The 20,586-nt window shown below is 38.5% G+C and overlaps 2 protein-coding genes across 8 annotated transcripts in view; both read left to right on the top strand.

Annotated features, from left to right (window-relative positions):
* Positions 1 to 2,001: 2,001 nt before the first annotated feature.
* zdhhc21 (zinc finger DHHC-type palmitoyltransferase 21) lies at positions 2,002 to 9,077 on the top strand. Of its 2 annotated transcripts, none has more exons than XM_046064801.1 (8): positions 2,002 to 2,082; positions 2,734 to 2,901; positions 3,064 to 3,162; positions 3,489 to 3,600; positions 3,879 to 4,017; positions 4,499 to 4,615; positions 5,366 to 5,409; positions 6,072 to 9,077. In XM_046064801.1, the coding sequence occupies exons 2-8, from the start codon at positions 2,748 to 2,750 to the stop codon at positions 6,202 to 6,204; spliced, it is 798 nt and encodes a 265-aa protein (XP_045920757.1). In that variant the 5' UTR covers positions 2,002 to 2,082; positions 2,734 to 2,747; the 3' UTR covers positions 6,205 to 9,077. The 2 variants fall into 2 exon arrangements, with proteins under 2 accessions (XP_045920757.1, XP_045920756.1); XM_046064800.1 differs by lacking the exon at positions 2,002 to 2,082 and adding an exon at positions 2,165 to 2,221.
* A 4,800-nt stretch (positions 9,078 to 13,877) lies between these two features.
* Positions 13,878 to 20,586, top strand: part of LOC123980029 (nuclear factor 1 B-type-like) — a 71,703-nt gene continuing 64,994 nt past the window's right edge. For 2 of the 6 annotated variants that reach the window (XM_046064184.1, XM_046064179.1), the window contains exon 1: positions 15,020 to 15,252. In XM_046064184.1, coding sequence (XP_045920140.1) covers positions 15,178 to 15,252 — 75 coding nt within the window. In that variant the 5' untranslated portion in view covers positions 15,020 to 15,177. Of the gene's footprint in view, positions 13,954 to 14,092; positions 14,374 to 15,019; positions 15,253 to 20,586 lie in introns of those variants that run through there. The other 4 variants (XM_046064180.1, XM_046064187.1, XM_046064190.1 and 1 more) reach the window with 3 other exon arrangements.

Here is a 20,586-nt window from a genome sequence, read left to right as displayed (position 1 = left end):
CAGAAAGTACAGCTGATATCAATGTGCTTTTTCAGTTTTTGCATGTAATAGTTAGTGGAGTAAAACCTGTGAAGTATTTAAAATGATCTCCTTAACTTTGTTGGCTAAAAAAAACTTGTGCGGCAAAAGCCAAACTTTTTCCCAACAAATGAGGACCAATATGATAAAGCAGCAGGTTTCCTCCTAATGTCCTGTTGAAAAAGTTGACGAATTGCCTTATTCTTACTTTTAGTTTGCAGCGAAAAACAGATATTCCCAATAGTTGTTTCCTTCACATCCACCAGTGTAGGGGGATCATCAAATCCATTAAAACCTTTAACCTTTAAGTGAGTTGACAGCTGAAGGTATCGCATCGAAGACGATAGAGAAGTCCTTTGGTGAAATAGGGATACCATAGTAATGAATAAATTCAATGTACTTATAGAGTTGACCACATTGGTTGAATAATTGATTTACAAGCAAAATGTTCTAACCCAAATATAAAACCTGTGAGGAGTGAAGTTATGCTTTTAAATTATGGACCAAGCCAGTAGCATTTGTTAAGGAATTGAAAAATGTTTAAGAGAATTTTATACCAACAGAATACCAACAAAAACTGGAGACAACCAACTGAAGTGAACACACAATGGGGAATAAAATTCTACAGAGTAGTTTGGCACTTTAAGTAGGCTACCGGTTAATCCAATTAATCTTGAAAGTAAAGTAGTAAAGTGTAGAATACTAAGGCCACCTTTACTGTAATCATTCATGAAAACAGACCTTTTTCAGATAATAATTGCGATTTTTCCATCCAAAATCATGAAGGAAAAAAAACTTCCTCTTCTTTTAGCAAGGGCTACGTGAGAAATGTCATCGTCAGGCTAAGCCAATCAGTGGCAGATTAGGGCGGGTCATGGCTTCGCCTTCATAGGATTCCCAAACTCACTGGTGCACTGCGCTCCAGCCCACCACCCACCTGTGTACTACAGAAGCATAAAGCTAACGCACACACCACCACGATACAGCAGGAAACTGGCATGTTGTCGTTCAAGTAAAAACCTACACGTTGCTGTTGGGGAAAAAGTAAAGTTCTCTGAAATCAGAGTTGCAGACAGTATTCATCAGCTCCCATCAAAAGAGTTTAATTCGTCTCTAAAGAATTTGGATATCTGAAGCAATCGGATAGATTATAACATTGTATCAACTAAAAACTAAATATATCTATAATATCTATAATAATAATGTGGTAATATCACAGTCATTTTATACAAATAACAACAATTATTTATATTCTATATTAGTCTGAGTTTCTACTGGTTGCTCTCAGTTCATGACATTAGGAGATTATTTATTTGGCATTTGGGCATTTCTCCCAGAAAGTAGGGACGTTTTTCTAAGTCTGTTATATATTGGAATTCAGGATGTGTTTGGGAAATGTTCTTCGTGTGAAGTTTTATATTTAGGTCATGAGTTTAGAAAGTGCAGCTCTGTCTCTACCTGTTCTTTGTCTCACTCGGAGCAGAGTCTCTCCTCTTCTGGTAGCCAGCTCTGTCTGTGGCGACCCTTTTCTACAGCCAGGCTGCGTTCTCTGAGTCTATATGTAACTATTTAGTTAAGCTATAGTTGATCAGTTTCCCACGATGGGTGGTGAGAAGCTGAAAGCAGTGAATTGTGATTGTCTGAAAGATTAATCGATTATCATACTTGTTGTTTAATACAAGGGCTGGTGATGGAGCAGTGGATGAGGCGAGCGACCTCTGACTTACTTAGCAATTGTAAGTGACTTTGGATAAAAGTGTCAGCTAATGAATAAATGTAAGGGTTTTAATAGCTTTTAAATAAAATATATAATATAAATTACCCACAAATCAAATGTACTAAACAGGCCCCTTTCAGATAGCGACTTCTTATTATTAAAGGTGTGTTTTTGCATCACTAGAAAATAGTCCCATCACAAAGTGTTTTATTTTTAATCACGGGTCAACCGGAAATGTGTTCCTTATTGCAGGTAACACACAAAGCGCTGCTCCTGTCCAACCCACAGAGGCTTGAATGAGGAAGTGGCTACACACTGACGGCGAATAGGACAGCGGTGAAAAAGAAGTATGTATCTTTACATTTTTGCGTAGGAAATCATGTCTGACGCTAAACACGTTGAATTGTGTAGTTTGTATGTGAACGCGAGTGAATTAAAAAACGTCAGCCCGCTGATGTTGAAGCCGAGCCTGTCGCGGCAGTATCGGTCAGTGTTGTTATCAAATGATGGAGGAGGCGAGGTTTTGCAATAACAACGTTTTATTTCTGTGCAGGCTGGCGGGTTTATGAGGGCTGTTAACTCTGTGTGAGATTAGTAGATAATGCTTGTGTTAAACGTCTGTGTATGGCGTTGTAAGGTAGTCATGGTTTGGCTTGTTTATAGACACCTGCTTTATAGCACAGTAGTACAGGCCTGTGTTGAGGTTTCATCTCTTGACCAATTTCAGAAAAGATGACCTAATAATGCCCTCCTAGATACATGTCAGATGTCTCCCTATCATACTGTTTTGCTCTTGGTATTTTAGGCAAAATGTCCCAGTTTGAATAAATGCAATAAATAGTAACTGATGATGCAACGAGAGGTTCACACAAATAAATAATATAACAACCCCAGTAAAACGTGTTTGTCAAGTGTGTTAGTCCTGTGCCAGAGTCAGCCCATTCCTGATTGTCAATTGGAGATTTGCATCTGCATTTCTGTGTGCTTGGTTTCCCCAGGAGCGCCGGCAGCCATGAAGTTTCGACTGCACTTTGTGGTGGACCCCATGGGCTGGCTGTGTATCAGTGTGGTGTTTGGGATCTGGCTCTACAACACTTTCTTTATTCCCAAACTGGTTCTACTTCCGCACTACAATGAGGGACACATCCCCTGGGCGATTGTTGTTTGTGAGTAGCCTTGTTTGAATCAATCTAGGAAAATATCTGTTGATCAATAGTTGCGTGAATTTCTCATCCGTTTCGGGATGTACCCCGGGAAATAAGTGTAATTTCTGACTGGGCCCCTAGTGTGGGGCTTTGAGTGGGATTAAACATTGTGTATTCCTTCAGGTTATTACATCGCATCAGCACTGTGCATAGCGGCCCTAATCAGAGCTTCCACAGCAGATCCTGGCCGTCTTCCTGTGGACCCCCACATACCTCACTCTGGTATGGGTACAGAAAACCCCCTCACTATTCTGACTTATTTACCACTTCTTCTAATGCTAAGATTGTTGTATGTGTGTCAGACTATGCATGTTAAAGTATTTATCCACAGATCTTTATACCTATAAATAACTGAACATAATCAATATAGTAAATTCATTTCCTATTGGAGCACATTCATTGCAGGTAATAGTCAATACTTGTCATTATGTCTTTAGACCAAAGTAAATAGGTTTGAATGTTTTTACTGTGTCTCTGTGTCAGCTACCAATACCTGTACTACCAGTAGTAACCAATAATAAACTGCTTATTGTTTTTTTTTCTCACAGAGCGAGAGCACTGGGAGTTGTGCAGTAAGTGCAACTTAATGAGACCTAAGAGGTCGCACCACTGCAGTCGTTGTGGCCATTGTGTACGCAGAATGGATCACCACTGTCCTTGGTAAGGACACATACGCACACACACACACACACACACACACGCACACACACTAATGAATGTCCTTTATATAGAAACCCTATAGAACAATAACAACATTCAGTCAACATCTGTGTTCATGTGATGTGTTAAATTGCCTCGGTACAGCATGTATAGCTGATCATGTAATATTGTGTGTCAGATATCTTGATATCTTGTATAAATACAAATTTACACTTTCCAGGCTTTAGAATGGGAAATGGGAAAACTTATTTTTTTCATGTATTTCATGATCCTTCCAGGATCAATAACTGTGTGGGAGAAGACAACCACTGGCTCTTCCTGCAGCTCTGTTTCTACGCTCAGGTCCTCAGTTTGTTCACCCTGGTGCTGGACTTCTGCCAGTACTATTACTTCCAGCCGCTGACAGGACTAGACCAGGTACGTTCTACAGGAATATAAGTATACAATATTCTCAGTTGACAGTAAAATATCTTTAGAGCATGTGCAGCAGTTTGGACTGCAACTATCCACTGTGTTGGTGGTGATGGTACAGTGAATAAGACACATGCCTTTGGTGTGAGAGATCCAGGTTCAAATCCATTGTGAGGCACCAATGTGTCCCTGAGCAAGACACTTAACCCCTAGTTGCTCCAGAGTCGTGTGACCTCTGACATATATTGCAATTGTAAGTCACTATGGACAATAAATGTATTTATTCAGTTATCTGAACGCATTACGTGACTATCTGGCACAATATTAATGCTAACAGCTTTGTTACATACTGTAAGAGTCTGCTGCAACACTGGAAAAATATAAAAGTTAATATTTTACAATGAAAAAGTAATCACATTTGAGCTTTAAGATTATGAGATAAAAGGATTTGACACCAAAGGGTTGCTGTTCTGTTTTCCTTTGGCAGGAGAAGTTTACAACACGCCATGAACTGGCTCTCCTGAGAGTCTCAACGCTCATGGGTTTGGTCATGTTTGGTGGCATGACTAGCTTGTTTTACACTCAGATGACGGGCATCCTCTCTGTAAGTACTGTGTAATGACTTTGAAGACTTATTGTCTTGTTTCAAATGACATTTGCTACTGTAATTATGTGAAAGTGATTATGTCGTATCCTAGTGTTGCAAATATTTCCAATCTCATGAAACTGTTTAGTGTCACTTTGCAGGATCTGCAAAATGAGCATGATGGTGCTTATTTCCAGTATCAGCTAGTTTGTCCTGCTGAAAGGGGGTGGTGACCTAGCAAACGAGGCGGCAGCAGCACACGAAGCTTGCAGAACGACATGACTTAGTACACAAAAATAAAACAGTCAATGCCAGTAATGCAGTGATCAATAGAAAAGAAACTAGAGAGAAAGCCTGGGGTCAGGCTATGTGTGTGCGTGTGTGCATCAAAGTGTTTGTCCATCCAATCAATGACATAATTTGCCTACAAGATATTAAGAATGGCATTCTTAATATCTTAGGTGACATAACAAAATAGTTTTTATCGCAAGTCATTTACAAGCTTTCATCAAGAGTTTCGGCAGAGCTGTTAGAAACGTCTATACTTAGCCTCAATGATGAGGTGGGAAATAGCAAGATGTTATTTAGAGAAAGGTTTTCTATTGATGGAGCTGTCTACTGGAGCAATAGATAAAAGATTAATGATGCTGATGTTTTCGGCTGGTTGTGTGGTACTTTAAACAGGGTTCCGAATAATCATGAGAGAGCTTATTTTGTGAAATGATCCACTCATTTTGCATTGTCCTTTTCCTTTTATCCCTCTTACAGGACACTACCACCATTGAGAAAATGGCTCCCTTCTCCAATGAAATGTGAGTGTGTTGTCTGCCCTAATGCCACAAGTGGTTTGCAGCTGCATTAAAGAAATAGGCTGACATTACGGTAATTTCTCTTGTTTGCTTTCTGCTGCCGGTTAAGATCATTTTAAAGGAGTAGCTCAGCATCAAATAAACATATTCGCTTTCTTGTCAAGAGTTAGCACAGAAGATCGAAACTGCTCTAATGTCTGTCCATTCAATGTGGAGCTGGAGCCAGCAGCCACTTAGCTGATTCTATCCAAAGGTAACAAAATACATGTACCAGCGACTCCAAATCTCACAAAAACTTAATAATAACTTGACTACAATTTGACTACTTAACTCTCGGAAGTGTGCTGCCGTTGTTATGTCGCTATTTTGAGGTTGTCAGGCAACCAACAGAGACTCCAACTCAGAGCTTTTAGAGGTGCTTGCATGCGGATTTTGTTATCTCCGTTTAAAGCAGGGCTAGCTGTTTCCCCCTGTTTTTAGTCATTATGCTAAGCTAAGCTAACTGACTGCTAGCTCCCGGTTCATATTTAGATATGAAAGTGGCTTTATTCTTTTCAGCTTGGCAAAAGTGCGAAGAAGAATGTTTCCCAAAAGGTTTCCTTTTAAAAGCGGCCTCATAATACCGGTTTTAACATGAATTATTTGCTTTTTATTCTTCTTTTCAGATATGGCTCAAAGAGGTCCTGGCAGTGGGCACTAGCTGAAGTTTGCGGCACTCGCTGGAAACTCCTGTGGCTCAACCCGCTCCGAAGCAGGCAGCCGCTCCAAGCCACCCACCACTTCCGCACCCACGTGTAGGCCAGTAGCACTACAATACCCCCTACCTGCACAGATAGTAGGGGCTGCCATGCTAAGAATCCATCTGCTCGCCTTCACCGTCCTCTTTTGTGCTATGGGAGCTGGGCAGCAGTCTTGGTTGGTCAGTGGATACTTGAAGCTTTTTTTCTTTTTCTTTTTCTTTACAATGCCTGGACTGGCAGTGAACAGGGTCAAGAAACACCTAAGGGAGTGACGGGAAACACTTCTTTTGCTCACTGTCACTGCTACTTTCAGCAATTGGTGACAACTTTTAATGGCTACTTGCATCATAAGGGTGGAAGTCTTCACCTGAAAGAAGCTGGCGAAAGGGACCCCTCTCAGGTTACTTTAATAAAGAGCCTTTACTACTGACCTTTTAATCAACTACAGACAGAACTAGGGTAACTCCAGTGTGTATATTAGAAAGGCATTTTTTTGTATAAAGGGTGTGCCTTGTTTATTTTAACTACGTCCTTTTTATTTGTCATGCATGAGCAGTGTTTTTGTTTTATATTTTATGGTTGGTGATCTTCTAGTATGGAAATTCCTTGTGAATAGTGAAGGGATCTGGCATCCACTGCAATCCTTTAATTCGTGATCGTTTGATAATTCATGAATGTTTTCTTGCATTGTTCCATGAACGTTTTATCTATGAAGTGATAAGTGATACTTTTATGACAAATGACCAGCCTGGTATAAAGATGTGTAATAGCGAGACGACAGTTAACACTTCACTATGCCATGGTAAGAGTCCAAAGTTAGAAACAAGTTTATACTATAAATCTTAGGCCGTATATGTCGTAGAGACTCAAACCTGCTGTATAATCAAGTTGTTTCTCTGAGTATAACAAAACATTCCACAATCAATTAATATCATGACCTGATTATAACCTGTTGTGAAATCTTTATTGAAGGTGCTTGAGTGTCACATGCTAGCCTGAAAGACAACTTAAATCACTCTGTTCATCTTAAAAGAATAGTTTGACATTACAGTACACTTTTTCCTCGCTTTCTTGCCGAGAATGAGATGAGAAGAACAATGACACTCTCGTATCTGTGCGCTAAATATGAAGTTACAGCCAGCAGGTGGTTAGCTTAGCTTAGCATAAATACGTAAAACCCCTGTAAATCCACAACGTGTCTTTTTATACTTTTAGACAGATCCAGGATTGCTACCGCCTCCTGGTTCCTGTCTTTATGCTAAGCTAAGCTAACTGCCTGCTGACTGTAGCTTTATATTTACCATACAAACGTGAAAGCAGTATTGAGCCTCTCATCTAACTCTTTGGCAAGAAAGACAATAAGTGTATTGCCCAAATATCAAACTGTTCCTTTAAATCAATCTGTTTATCTTAAGTCTGCTCTATCAACCATCGCACTTAACAATGCATGACTTTTGAACACATCTTTCATGTTTGTACTCCTGACAATATAATTTGGGATTTATGCTATCAGTTTAGTGCTGCAGCTGTTATAATGAGGTGGTGAATGTGTCTAAACAAGTGGCTTTATGAATGCGTATCTTTATACAAAAACTAGCAGATTAGTCTACGTGTGGTGACATACAGCTAGATAACACCTGCTATAACACTGACAATTTATTTATAGTGGTTTTTATAACCCTATGGTACTGTTGAGAGATTTTATTGAATACTTTAATGGGATACTTAAGGAGAAGATGATTCATAAGCATAATAATGCTAACATAGCGGCGTTGTCGTTGTCTAAAATACTTGGCAATCCCATAGCTAAACTTGTACATAAAAAAAAGCTTGCCATTTGTGGGAAATATTACAATATCTAAGTAGTTTTAAGTGCCTTTCTAGGTCTTCTTTTGACTCTCATGGTACATCATCATCCCATTAGTTTCCATAAAAGCCAAAGACCTGGGGAAATGTTGCAATAGACGGCAAGCATTCAGTAAATGCATGTTTCACCAAATTTCTGAAGGTAGCGGTTCAATATTATGCACTGATTTTCACATTAGCACACAGTCTCTTTTACTGCATCAATGGTACTCTTGAAAGAAAGTCTTAATGTGACATATTTTGTGATGCGAATCCTTTGTTTTATGTTTAATCCGATTGATCACATTTGCACGGGTGTGCGTTGGTAATTTTGCTCAGTGGTTTTTATAACTCAGATTCAGGTTCTTGGATGTTTGTGTGAATTATTTTTTTATACATTTTTTATTTTTTGAGCGGTGGTATAGTGGGTTGGCAAATGTGTGTGATTTCATTTTTTTGAAAGCAATAAGCATTGTGTATCCGTAAATCTTTATTGTTACAACATTAGTGAAAATCTGAAATGTATTGTGAAGTATATAAACTGGGTGGGTGAGTTTCACTCATTACTCACAAACCAGTGATTACCTGATTTTAACATTTGTCAATACTTCAGTAACCTCAGCCAAGATTAACACTACTGTAGCTGCTGTGTATTGTTTTACACTTTATTTTCATGATTACATGTCAGCCTCAACAACTCATGTTATTAGGAACAGGATAACAGAAATGCTTGGTTCATTTGATTTGAATTGAGATCTGCAGGAGACTGGAGGTGTGAGTATTTCAGGCCCTGCTCACTCACTTGCCTTCACAGCCGTTATCTGGTGGCCCCAGAGCTCTCATTTTGGGTCTGTTCAGTTTTGTTCACATTGCATTTGCTGATTTTGGAATGTGTTTTCAAGCTTTACTTTGTTTAATTCAGACCTCAAACACTAGAACAGTGACGTTTTGTAATATAAATCAATACACCATATATATATTGGTGAAAAAGCCTATGATTGTCAATCAGTAGTGTTAGAAAACTGTATTAATTGTGATTATATAAAATATCATATAGGTATCATCTTCTAATAAATTAGATTCTGGATTTGAGCTGATTCTGTTTTCCTTTTTCAACTTGCTGTTAGCAAGCGAAATTTTGGCAGTACAGCTGAAGCTTGTATTTTACTATCATGGGTATTAGTGAAAGATTTAATATAGTATATAATGTCAGCATTATCAGACACAGCATTTAGGTAACGGTAACGTAGACAGCTAGTTAAGCTAACGCCTCTTGGAAGACGACATGGTTCATAACATTTTCTCCAATTTCACATGCATGTCTCTTAATTTTCTTCATCAAGGAAATAGGTCTTTTGACAAAAATTACTTCTACATTTTGTCAGTTTCAAGCCTGCTTCATATCTTTACCTGTCCAAATGAGCAAAGAGGCTCTTTTATGTCTTGGAAACTACATATATGTCTACATTGGGTGAGAAGGACATTACTTTGTCTAAATAGAAGTAGCTGGAGCATATTCAAAGACTGCAGACAAATTGCATCCTTATGTCTATTAAGTGGTGTAATCGGACGTAAAATGTGTAATGCGATGACACGGAGGCCCACAGTCAAACATGATAAGAGTGATCATTGTGACCTGTTGAACACACCCAGTACTTTTAAAGAATACCTACAGTATTAGCTGTTTAATGATCACCTTAAACTAGTAGCATTTGAATGTACTTGGTACATATAACTACACCACAGAGTTGTTTTCTGCCTTGGACAAGATGATATACACTTTAAACAAAAAGACAAAAGTTCTTATTCTGATTTTCAGTTTTAGACTGCAGCATCGAAGTCAGACTTGTGATATCGGGATAAATAAAATTCTGCCTGGGTCAGCTGCTATGTGTTTCTCTCAGTATAAGAGGCCATGCAGCCGTTCAGTAGTCTCCAATCAAATGGCCATTGTCCTGAACAGTGAGGCGTGCGTAATGTGTGCATGGTCCGTGAACATAAGCTACGAGTGTTGTCTAAAATGGTTACGTGTTTTAAACATACACTGAACACACACCCATACACACACACACACACACACACACACACACACACACACACACACACACACACACACACACACACACACACACACACACTTTATTGTCTTGTACTCTGCAACCTCAATCGACTTGGCCTTAACCAACCAAAACCGTGATTTGTCCACAGCCCCAACAAGGTCATCCAAGATGAGGGTTGTCGAACGAATTAGCTGAACGACAACTGGGTGAGCAGATATTTTGAGATATTAATTGTGTAGCCTATGAGTGTAAGACATATAGATAAACCAATATGTTTAAATGCTAATAGGTAAATCCATATAGTTTGTCACTAGGGCTCTTAAATGTTTTCTTGTCACAGGCTGTCAGAATAAGAGCGTATAATATTGGCAAGAGTAAAAACACAATTTATGTAACCATTCTTTAATTAGGATAATAAATTACACTATCTGTTAAATTAAAATAAATTTTCTCTTTCCAGGGACCCTGTAAATTTCATAAAGGGCACCACATGACGCCCGACTACACTTTAAGCTCTGCTAAAATACACAATAAGGCTTAAATATTCCAAAACATATCTGTCCATGAATTACCTAATGTTTTTATACCATCTCTCTTATTATGGCAGATGCTTCATCTTAATGGAGATGCTTTACAATATCTATGAAGATAGTAAATTTGTACTGATAGATTCAAAAAACATACACCAATATCGTCCTGGAATAAATTTTATTTCTGTTGTTGTTTTTTAAAACTAATATCCAAACCAGTTTTTGTAATACAATATAATAAAACATCAGTAAGTTGAGCCTAGGGTGAAATTTTATGCGGTCTAGTTACTAGCAGGCTGCGGCAGCCCGGGTTAAATTTGCTCTTAATCTCTGGTACTGGTTGGTCAACTGGACTAATTAAATAAGTGACCACCTGCTACTTTTAAAGTCTATGACATCTGGCTGAACAAAAGAAATAATTAGCCACAAGCTTGATAAACAAAAACTATGCTTGGAACAGTTATCTCTCAGATACAAGGCTGTTTACCTGTCTAGGATTGGAGTTAGTGGCTTGGTGTGTTCTGCTGCCATTTTGCCAAGCCTAGACAATTGGATTAAGTCCACGAGATGGAAGATCTAGAATTTATCGGATCACTAATTTTGGGTAACATGATCATTTTTAGATTTCTATCCATATGGGCCAAATAGCCTACATCATTTTGTAATTAGGGTGGTCCCCAACATCAGTTATGCTTTATTTAGCTGACGTTTTTTGATTTAAAGTTTCAGCAAAGATCCCACATATTTGATAAGCAACACTTTGTAGCTGTTGTGATTGGTGTTTATTATCATTCAGGAAATGTCCAATTTTCTGTATCCATAAAATGGCACATAATACAAACCAGTCAGCTTTTTAAATACAATTTAAATTTCTCACTGACTCACTGATTCCACTTTAACATAGCAAGAAAGTATTATTGTATTTCTCCCCACTATTAATAAAGACATGATTGGATTTTTTAGACCTCAGCGAGTCATGTGGGTGGGGTTGCCAGTGGCAGGTGTCTGTTACGTTCCTCCATTTTTAACAGGACTTCCTGAACATGGAGGTATTGATTGGCCTATTGATTTTCAAATAAGCTCACATGGTAGAAAGTAGAAATCCAATTAAAAGTTGAACTTGAAACAGTTAATCCAATCAAGATGATGAAATGTATCGATTTTACCCTCAAAATCAATAAGGTGCACCCGGCCCTCGCACAAGCTCGGCCCTGAACATTTTCCTTTCTCCAAAAGAATGAAGAGCAGATTTTAAATGAGCTAAATAATGTGTCAGAAATGTTGTTTTTCATCCGCTCTACTATTTTTCTAATGAAACAATCAAACTATGTGAAATCTTGTGTTCAGCTGACAACACTTCCCTTTGCCACCAGCAAACAAATACAAGCTTGCATATTTGATGAAGGTGACAAAATATGAAAATGAACAGCATTGTTATCACACCAAATAAGGTAACATTTCAAGATTTTTTAAGTTATATGGGATGCATGAACAAATATTCCTTCTTTTATTTGCCAAAAAGAAAATTAACTAACAAATAAATGTACAGTACAACCTACATACACTGTTAAAAAGGATTCTGTGGTCATGTTGATTTGAATTAATGTATTAGGTAATAGTCAATATGATTGTGTTTTTGATTTTGAGGCAAATATTTAATTAAATTTCAAATAAAAATGTTTGGAATAAAATTCACCCATTGTAGTTAAATAAATCATAAGCATTATATTTATCTAATCCCAAATAGAGAGAATATTGAGTGAATTCAAATTAATGTAATCAGGCAAATTTTAATTGAAAAGCACTTCCTGTCAAGAATTCCCATGATGCGTGGCAGTGAAGGGAGTTTTGTTAAAATAAGCTAATAAGTCTCCTATTTGTTTGAAATACAAAATGTACTTTCTGAATTGTGTTTTTTTAAACGTGTCTGTTTAGAATACAGTGTTTTTTGTTGGTGAGTGTCTTTCTTGTGGTGTTTTTTTTAATATACAGTCTATGGTTCACTATTGAAACCAGGGGTGAAGTGCCTGTTTTATTTGATAAGTTTGGCTGCACTGAAGATTGACCAACTTCTCAAGAGCAATTCAATTGTCAATTGTCTCAAGCAAATGACAATGCATTTGCGGCCATGTGGGGGTCCCCTACCTAGCCGGTGGTCTGGGCCGGCTACCCCCATGCACCCATGATATCTTCCTTATGTGTAGATGATTAATACTCAATTATATATCATTGATATATATAACTAAATCGATATTTATTAGTGCTATTTACACATTAGGGAGTTTTTCAAATCAAATCAATATTTTTGTTTAGGTAGTAATTAATTCTGTGCTGTTTTCTATTTGAATCTAATCATATTAAATGGATAACTATTAAGGGTCTCATTTAATGAATATTTACACAATACCAAACATTAAATTGAAATATTACATTGAAATTTAATTAATAATATTACTTGTAATCTGTTGCCTCATTTTTATTGAGTAGATATGGTGTATCTTTTCTTACAGTGTAGGGATGTTAATTATGTTTTGGGTTAACTAGACTCCAGAGGACAACTCCCTGTTAGACAAAACTTATAAAACTCAGATAAGAGAAATTCAAATACACATGATTTTGGAAGGGGCAGTGCTGTGTAAAAAGTAACACCAATCGCAGAGAGAGAATCCATTACATTTAACAACGTTTTACAACTGGAATCTGCGAGAACCAACCAGAAGTAATGATTTGTCTTCTGTATAGGACCTCAGAGACATCAGTTCAAAATCATCTTTATAAGCAATTCTCATAAAGTGAACAAAGGTCATTTAGCATCACGGTGATAAAGCAATGTCAAGTGTGTTAGAGCGGTCAACAGAACATTAAGGTTAAAAAGGCATGTACATATTATTTTTTCCAGATGATAAATAATGTTTTAATTAAGGAATAAAATAATAGTATGGCCTAATAAGTCAGATTTCGTCCAAGTTTCTTTTTCAAGCCAAAGTGCTCAATGAGACTTTACATTTGTATTCTTTCATCCCTCAGAGTAATGTTCATTTGCCTTTTCTCTGTCATCAACTGACATTTGCCTTCCGATGACTGCCGAGTGTTTTATTGTTCTTTGTGTTTAAGAACCATTTTAATTTGGCCAGCTCTTAATTAGGCTCCTAATTAGTGCTTCATTGAAGTCAGGTGTGCTGAAAACATCAGTTGCGAACAGGTACTTATTAAAAACAGCTGAAGTGCAATCAGCTGTAAGGCAACTGTAGAGCATGTTATCCATACTGCAGGTGTCTAATTAGAGTGGTTACATCCTACTTCATTTGCATCATATATCTGATGTTTCGGCTATTTCCGTTCAATTCTCTTTTTTTCCCCCAATTTTATTTTGTGAGATATATATATATTATTTTGTGACATAGTGTTTAGTAGCGTCTGACTTGAAATGTAAATGTGCCAAAAACTACAATATAGTCAAGTGAAAGCCGTATCCAAGCAATAACATTTTTTTTTCTCCTCTCCTTCACAGCTATTTGTTGTAACTAATGCTAAGTTACTGTTGCTAAGTCCACCCACCATCCCTGTGGGGAAATCCAGCTGCCACCGAGCGGCCCCAGCGAGGAGGATTGGAATGTGGCAGGGGAGAAAAGGTCTTTTCAACTGGCATTCAGATAACATTTACATGGACACGCCAGACGTCTTAATTCATAGGTCAAAATACAGTGGGTTCCAGAGAAGCCCTGACACTGAGGGGAAATGTAATGCAACAGGTATCTTCATGACTACTTGATCTTCACGGCTGCTTTATAGGTAACAGATTAGACCACCTTTGAATGGGAGCAGTCATTTTTAATGACATTAGATTAACAACAAAATCTTCACAACGCTGTGTTTTCATGTGCTGAAGTCAGGATCACAGCGTTTTGACACATCTCATTATTTTAGATGACCTTTAGCTCAGTGCCACACAGTCATGTCAATATGCCCCGGCTCTTCAGTGGATAAATCAATGGCAGGTTTTTTTCTTTCCTCACGCAAAAACAGGGTGGATGAGGTTGAACCTGAGAGACTACCACAGGCCAAATATCAGCGCTGACTCACAATGGGCTTGCTTCTGATTTTCTGGGCCGTATTGCACAAAAAGGATGCTCCTGTTCTCAACCACATCCTAATTCAAACATTTGGGTGTGGGGAAACGCATTTTTGCAGATGATTGACATTGCATTTTTCAGCGGAAAATTCAGATTCCTCACAGTTTTGTTCGGATTATTTTCCTTCTGATCAGTTTTTGCAGCAATTTTGTTTCCAGCTTGTTGAAATTCACCATCCATCTCCTTTGTAACTACAAGCACTTTGTAGAACAAGTGCAAGGTGGGGGTGAGAAGGGGGAGGAGGTTGGTGTAGGAGGGGGGATGGTGAGGATTGGGTCATGGCTCTTGTAATTACCAGAGTCAGGTTCAAGTCACTGGTCACTGGAAGCCCCCCCCTCCACCAATAATGCACCGTTGTCAGGGACTGGCCTACATGTGGCACAGCCTGCCTCCACTGATGCCCCTTTGATTAGACGTCTTATCTTCCACCGGGCTGCGTCTGGTGAGAGCCGGGAGCACAGTGATGGCCGGGAAACTGACAGAGAGGTCCATTAAATGGCAACTTTGTTATGACATGTCAGCTCGGACGTGGTGGATGGTAAGTGGAGCTCTCTTGTTTTAACGTCTTCCTCTTAAATCACCTTTGTTGAACTACTATTCCTTGTAATGCCCAGTCTAAAATGATATGATGCCACCGTTGCAGACTTCTGACAGTGTATGCCTGTATAGCTCCATGTCTAGTCTTCAACTACAGTGCTGTCTTACCCACCCAATTATCATATACCCTCTTAAAATTGAATTCACCTGTGGTATCTGCGTATGCCCAGGTCAAAATTGATCACATTTGCGGAAGTGAGGGACATTGTTGAAAAGCTGTTTGATTCTCGTATTATTTTGTAACGTGCTGAGTGCTTGCAGCAAAGATGTTTTCTCAGCTTTTATTTAACAAATGTTTTTAAGAGCACCCTTCTGAAGGAATGCGATCATCAAGGCCAGCAGTTGTAACTTTAATCATTGTTTTAAACCCAGTTATACTTCAGTGGGACTGCAAAGAAGACAGGATTTCGAAGGCGAGGAGTGATCCTTAAAAATAATGTTACTATTTGCCAAGATGAAAAACTGAAGGAACTGTTAAGTCTCCCTTTAGTGTAAGAGAGTTCCTCAAGTGCACCTCTCTGTGCACCCTGTGCAGTGTTAATTTGATAGTGTTAGGACAAAGAGCCCTTGTGCAGCCCGCGCCTTTCCCATGCTGAAGAGGCAACGCAGGCTGACATTTCTTTCTGAATATTTATTTACTGGTCTGACTACAGGCGAGCTTTTATTGTGCTCCGTCACCAGGGTTTAAGTTGAGGTTTGTTTGTTTGTCCCAGCGCATGTGAGCTGAGAGTGTTGGCCCTTTCTGCTCAGGACATGCTGCTGCTGTTGCTTGCTGCTCTATTTTGTCTTGTTTTCAGTCATTTTTAGTTTGTAGGTATGGGCAAATTTTATTTGAGTGATACTCATTCATTAATTAAATGTGCTCTTTTCAAATGACATTTTTGCACCTGCTACTGCAACATTTTATCAATGTAACTGATGCTTTTTAAAAGGAAGGACTAAAGGGAGGAATAGAATTGAATCAGTTTCAACTCGTAGACCTGCAAGTTAAAATATAAAAAGGTAGCTACCTTAAGAATTCAGCCGGGATTTTAACAGCAATTTCATCAAGCAAGGACAGAACATGATGTGGAGCACATCACGGTCAGAAATAGCATTTAATTAAAAGTTCACACTAAAGGTTAGAATATTGAAGGATTTAGCAGAGACCAGCTGACCTGTTGTCCTGTCATAAAAAGTAGCTGCTGTGAAAGGCCCATAGGAAATGGCTTTGGTAAAGTCTGATCACACTGTGCACTACAGTGCTGCTCTTGCGTTAACTATCTTAATGGACAAAGGAATCTATATTCACATCATATGTTGTTGTAGTAGTAGAGCACTTGTAGTAATAGTGCATAAATGGTTATCTTTACATTGCAGCTTATGTGGATAGGCTACCACATCAGAATACGTGAATTTTGAGAATCAAAATCTTATTTTGAATTCTTTGGCATGGTGCAGTTAAATGTCAAGCATATTGTCATAAAATACTATATATAATATATTCATTTAGCTGACGCTTTTATCCAAAGCGACTTACACTTGCTATATATGTCAGAGGTCACATGCCGTGGAGCAACTGGGGGTTTAGTAACTTGTTCAGGGACACATTGGTGTCTCACAGTGGATTCAAACCCAGGTTTCTCACACCAAAGGCATGTGTCTTATCCACTGCTCCATGACCACCCATATCTATCATAACCAGATGACACAGTCACTAGGTAACGGCACTGGTATATCACAGTGGTATACAAAAGACACTGATATTGGTCATGCTGTCTCAGTGTTACATTCTCAAGTCTCTTCATTGCATCCACGTTCCCCTCCCTTGCCTCTTTTCCTTGCGTCTTAGTCCCGCCCACAGGGGATGCATGGAGAGACACAAGGAAACCAAGCAAGGATCACAGCTGGATCAGCTGTTAGTTGGCTTTAACAGCTGTAGAGACTTTTGATGGAGTTTGTGTCTGCACACATGTGCACTGTGTTGGTACTAATAAAGTCTCACAGTTAACAAGCAGAGCAGCATGATTCTATCTTTTAGCCTACCTTTTTAACACCTGCACATGAATAATTGTAGGCACACGGTCATTTGTACTGGCACAATGCTGATGTAAGCTGCATTTATATTAATTGATTCTGATTGTGAATTTGTCATTGAATAACCCAGAATATTATCATGGTGTCTTTGGATTTATTAGGCTAAATGTGTCATGGAAATTGAAATGATGTAACTCATATCATAGTCAACGCTCAGTTTTGGGCTTTCAGTTTATTTCCTCTTCTGATATCCTTTAACACTACTGCATACATTTAATTTCTGCAAGTCACATCACTCGTCACCGATCGATCACTGCTTTCCATATCAATCCAACAGTTATTTTTTTAGCGCAGCGTTTTCATTCACTTTCGTCAGCTGATTTTACTTGGGAAGCCGCCTGCTGCTTTCATCAGATGCAGTAGGTGAGATGGCAGGATGTGCAGGCTTTATTTTCTTTTACTTGCTTCATTAGAGACTTTAGTGCAGCTTAGTGACTTGTCCGACTCCTTAGGCGACGTGTTTACTTGGTCTATGCTTTATTATCGTCTATTTGGACTAAACACAGGAAGGACCAGCCTCACGTGACTGAACAGAAATGACGATAAATGATGTAAAACGTTTCTTGCTGACAGACTCTCTGATTCTCTCTGACTTTAATTGTCTCCATTATAAAAGTTGATGGGAGAAATAAATGGCAGTTGTGTGTGAGACTTGTTGTTCAGACCTAAAATGAACTCAGATTTTAACTAGACAGTGAATCATAAAACAAATCAAATATAAGACTTTGCAGTGATACACTTAATGTGATCTGTCGTGATGTAGTCAGATCAGTCCGATCAGCTGCAGCGTCCTTTCAATAAAACGGCCACCCAGTAAGGGGGCGTGTCGGTCAGTAATAGACTTCCGCAAAGGATACACTGGTGTATCCTCGCTAGCTGCTCAGAGATCGCTCCTCGATCCTCGATCTTCGCCCCTCGGAGCGCAAATAAGAGCTTTTGGGACGGTCTGCAAGATGGCGGAGCAGAACAACTTCTGGTCAAGCCAGGAGCGAGGGAACGACAAATAAGAGACTTAAGAAGCACCCACTGACATGAATAGAACAGAACCATTGTGATTGTTATTAACACCTGTTCTGAATGTTTATATTCGGCATGATATTAGTATTTTGTTGTTTTATGATATTTGTTAATATTTCCAAGAGTTCTAGACCTGTGTAAGGGACCAAGCAGTTAGGCAAGAGGAGTCACAAGAGAATTTCAAAAGAAAGGGTTTTTATTTTCCCCAAAAATCATTATAACAAAATAAAGATAATGTTTGGGCCCATAAAGAGGTCAAATAAAGAGACCGTAACTTAAGTTCTGAACATAAATAAAACTGCCCTACTACAAGAGAAACAAAGGGGACTTATATATACTTAATATACAGGCTGATCTGACCAGTTTTGACACACAGGGGGAGACTAACAATAACACTACTACATAATCTACAAATAACAGCAAACCCAACTAAACACTTATGCCAAAAGAAATGTAATCTTACTTAACATTAACCAAACAAAAATACTTAATATAATATAAATCTAAACTCTAAAATATCTAGCAGAGAATGAAGCAACCCTGGACCTTCATGGCTGAACCTGTCTTTTTCATTTGGCCTAATGGTGATTGCCATAAAAAAATAAAGAAACTAAACGTTGCGACTCTCCTGTAGGCTTGTGTATAACTTGTATTGTAAATTTCTTAAAGCTACATGATATACAGGACCTCCATTGTAATTCTCCAGTGGGTCCCAAACAAGCAAATGTCAGTTGTGTTTATGGCCACATGGGGGCGGTAGGTCCACATTAGGAGGAATGAATCGCTGTAGGCTCGTACCATTTGCACCAGTAGACTGGCATGATGAATGTAAGGTAAATGGTGGCAGAGTATGGAGTCAGAGTATGAGATTATGATTTATAGCCTTTCGTGGTATTTCACCATTAACAGACATTAAGAAGTAAAATTAACTAAATCTAAAAGTGTGTGTATTCTTTAAATTAATAAATTTCCCTTAGGTAGAGGTCTAAATTATAAAAGTTTAAAAGACATATTAATAATAATAATAATAATAATAGACAAGATCTATTCAGACTCAGCCCAGCAAAGAGCTTTGCTTTAAGGCTGCCACAGTATGAATTGACAAACGAACAGTATCACAATGAACTTGGCCTTGAAGCGATCATTGAATAGCTACTGAATGCTCTTAGCTTAATTATTTTTAGAAGTGAATCACAACTGATCGGTGTGTGTGTGTGTGTGTGTTGCAGATACTTGACCCACATGAGAACACAGACAATTTTAGATAGTGTGAATACTGTGTTAATGTCATGATAACAGTCTTGAGAAAGCAGTAAAATCTATTGTCAGACCACCCATTCAAGTCACACAACCACATTGCACGCTGTGCTTATGCTGATATGGCCATTCAGTGAATGATTAGTCAATACGGTTACCCTTTTTAAACAGACTGAACTGATCTGAACATGCAGGTAATATGGCTAATAAAAATACTTTTATTTTTAGACTTATTTTTTTCTGCACATTGTGAATCAGTCATTGCTGCAGTAGTGATTTCCACCGTAAGTCATTGATCGCATCGCTATACAGGCTGACCGTCCAGCAGCGCCTCCGTCAAACCCCAAACTGCACGTCAGAGGAGCGGAAGTGAGGGGCCCAGGGTAGAGAGACCCGGGGCCACTGCTTCTGACCAATGAGAGACAAGAATACAAACACTATTACAAAACTGTACTCTATCAAGTTACAGAGAAACAGCTAGATTATTGCCAGGAAATAAGAGATTTTGCTTTCAAAGTAAGAGATAAAATGAGTCACGTTTTGAGGGTAAAACGAGCGTTAACCTGGGTTATTACACCTTTTAATTAACCGTGTTAACACCCGTAGCTGTGACCTCATAGGCGTAGTTGCTACGTTAAAAGATAGGCCTACAAGATTTCAAAAACAATAGTCCCTATTTAGGATAGCTAATCTATTCAAGCGCTCCAGAGGAAACCCTTTGCTGTCTTATTTTTTTTTCAGATAAACTGAAGGTTTATACTCTCTTGTGGGTTCAATGGGTAAAAAATCCCTTTAAAACCAAATCAGTTATTTTAGTGCTGTCACAAAGCTAAAACAATTGCAGTGTATCTTATTTCATGAACACATTAAGATAGCATACATGTTTGAATTGGACAGTGTCATGCTTTTATACTGAGCCATGAAA

This window comes from Micropterus dolomieu, linkage group LG12 (assembly GCF_021292245.1).
Source record: "Micropterus dolomieu isolate WLL.071019.BEF.003 ecotype Adirondacks linkage group LG12, ASM2129224v1, whole genome shotgun sequence".
Lineage (NCBI taxonomy): Eukaryota > Metazoa > Chordata > Actinopteri > Centrarchiformes > Centrarchidae > Micropterus > Micropterus dolomieu.
The sequence above is the reverse complement of the archived record's forward strand: the minus strand, read 5'-3'. Positions and strand labels throughout refer to the sequence as shown.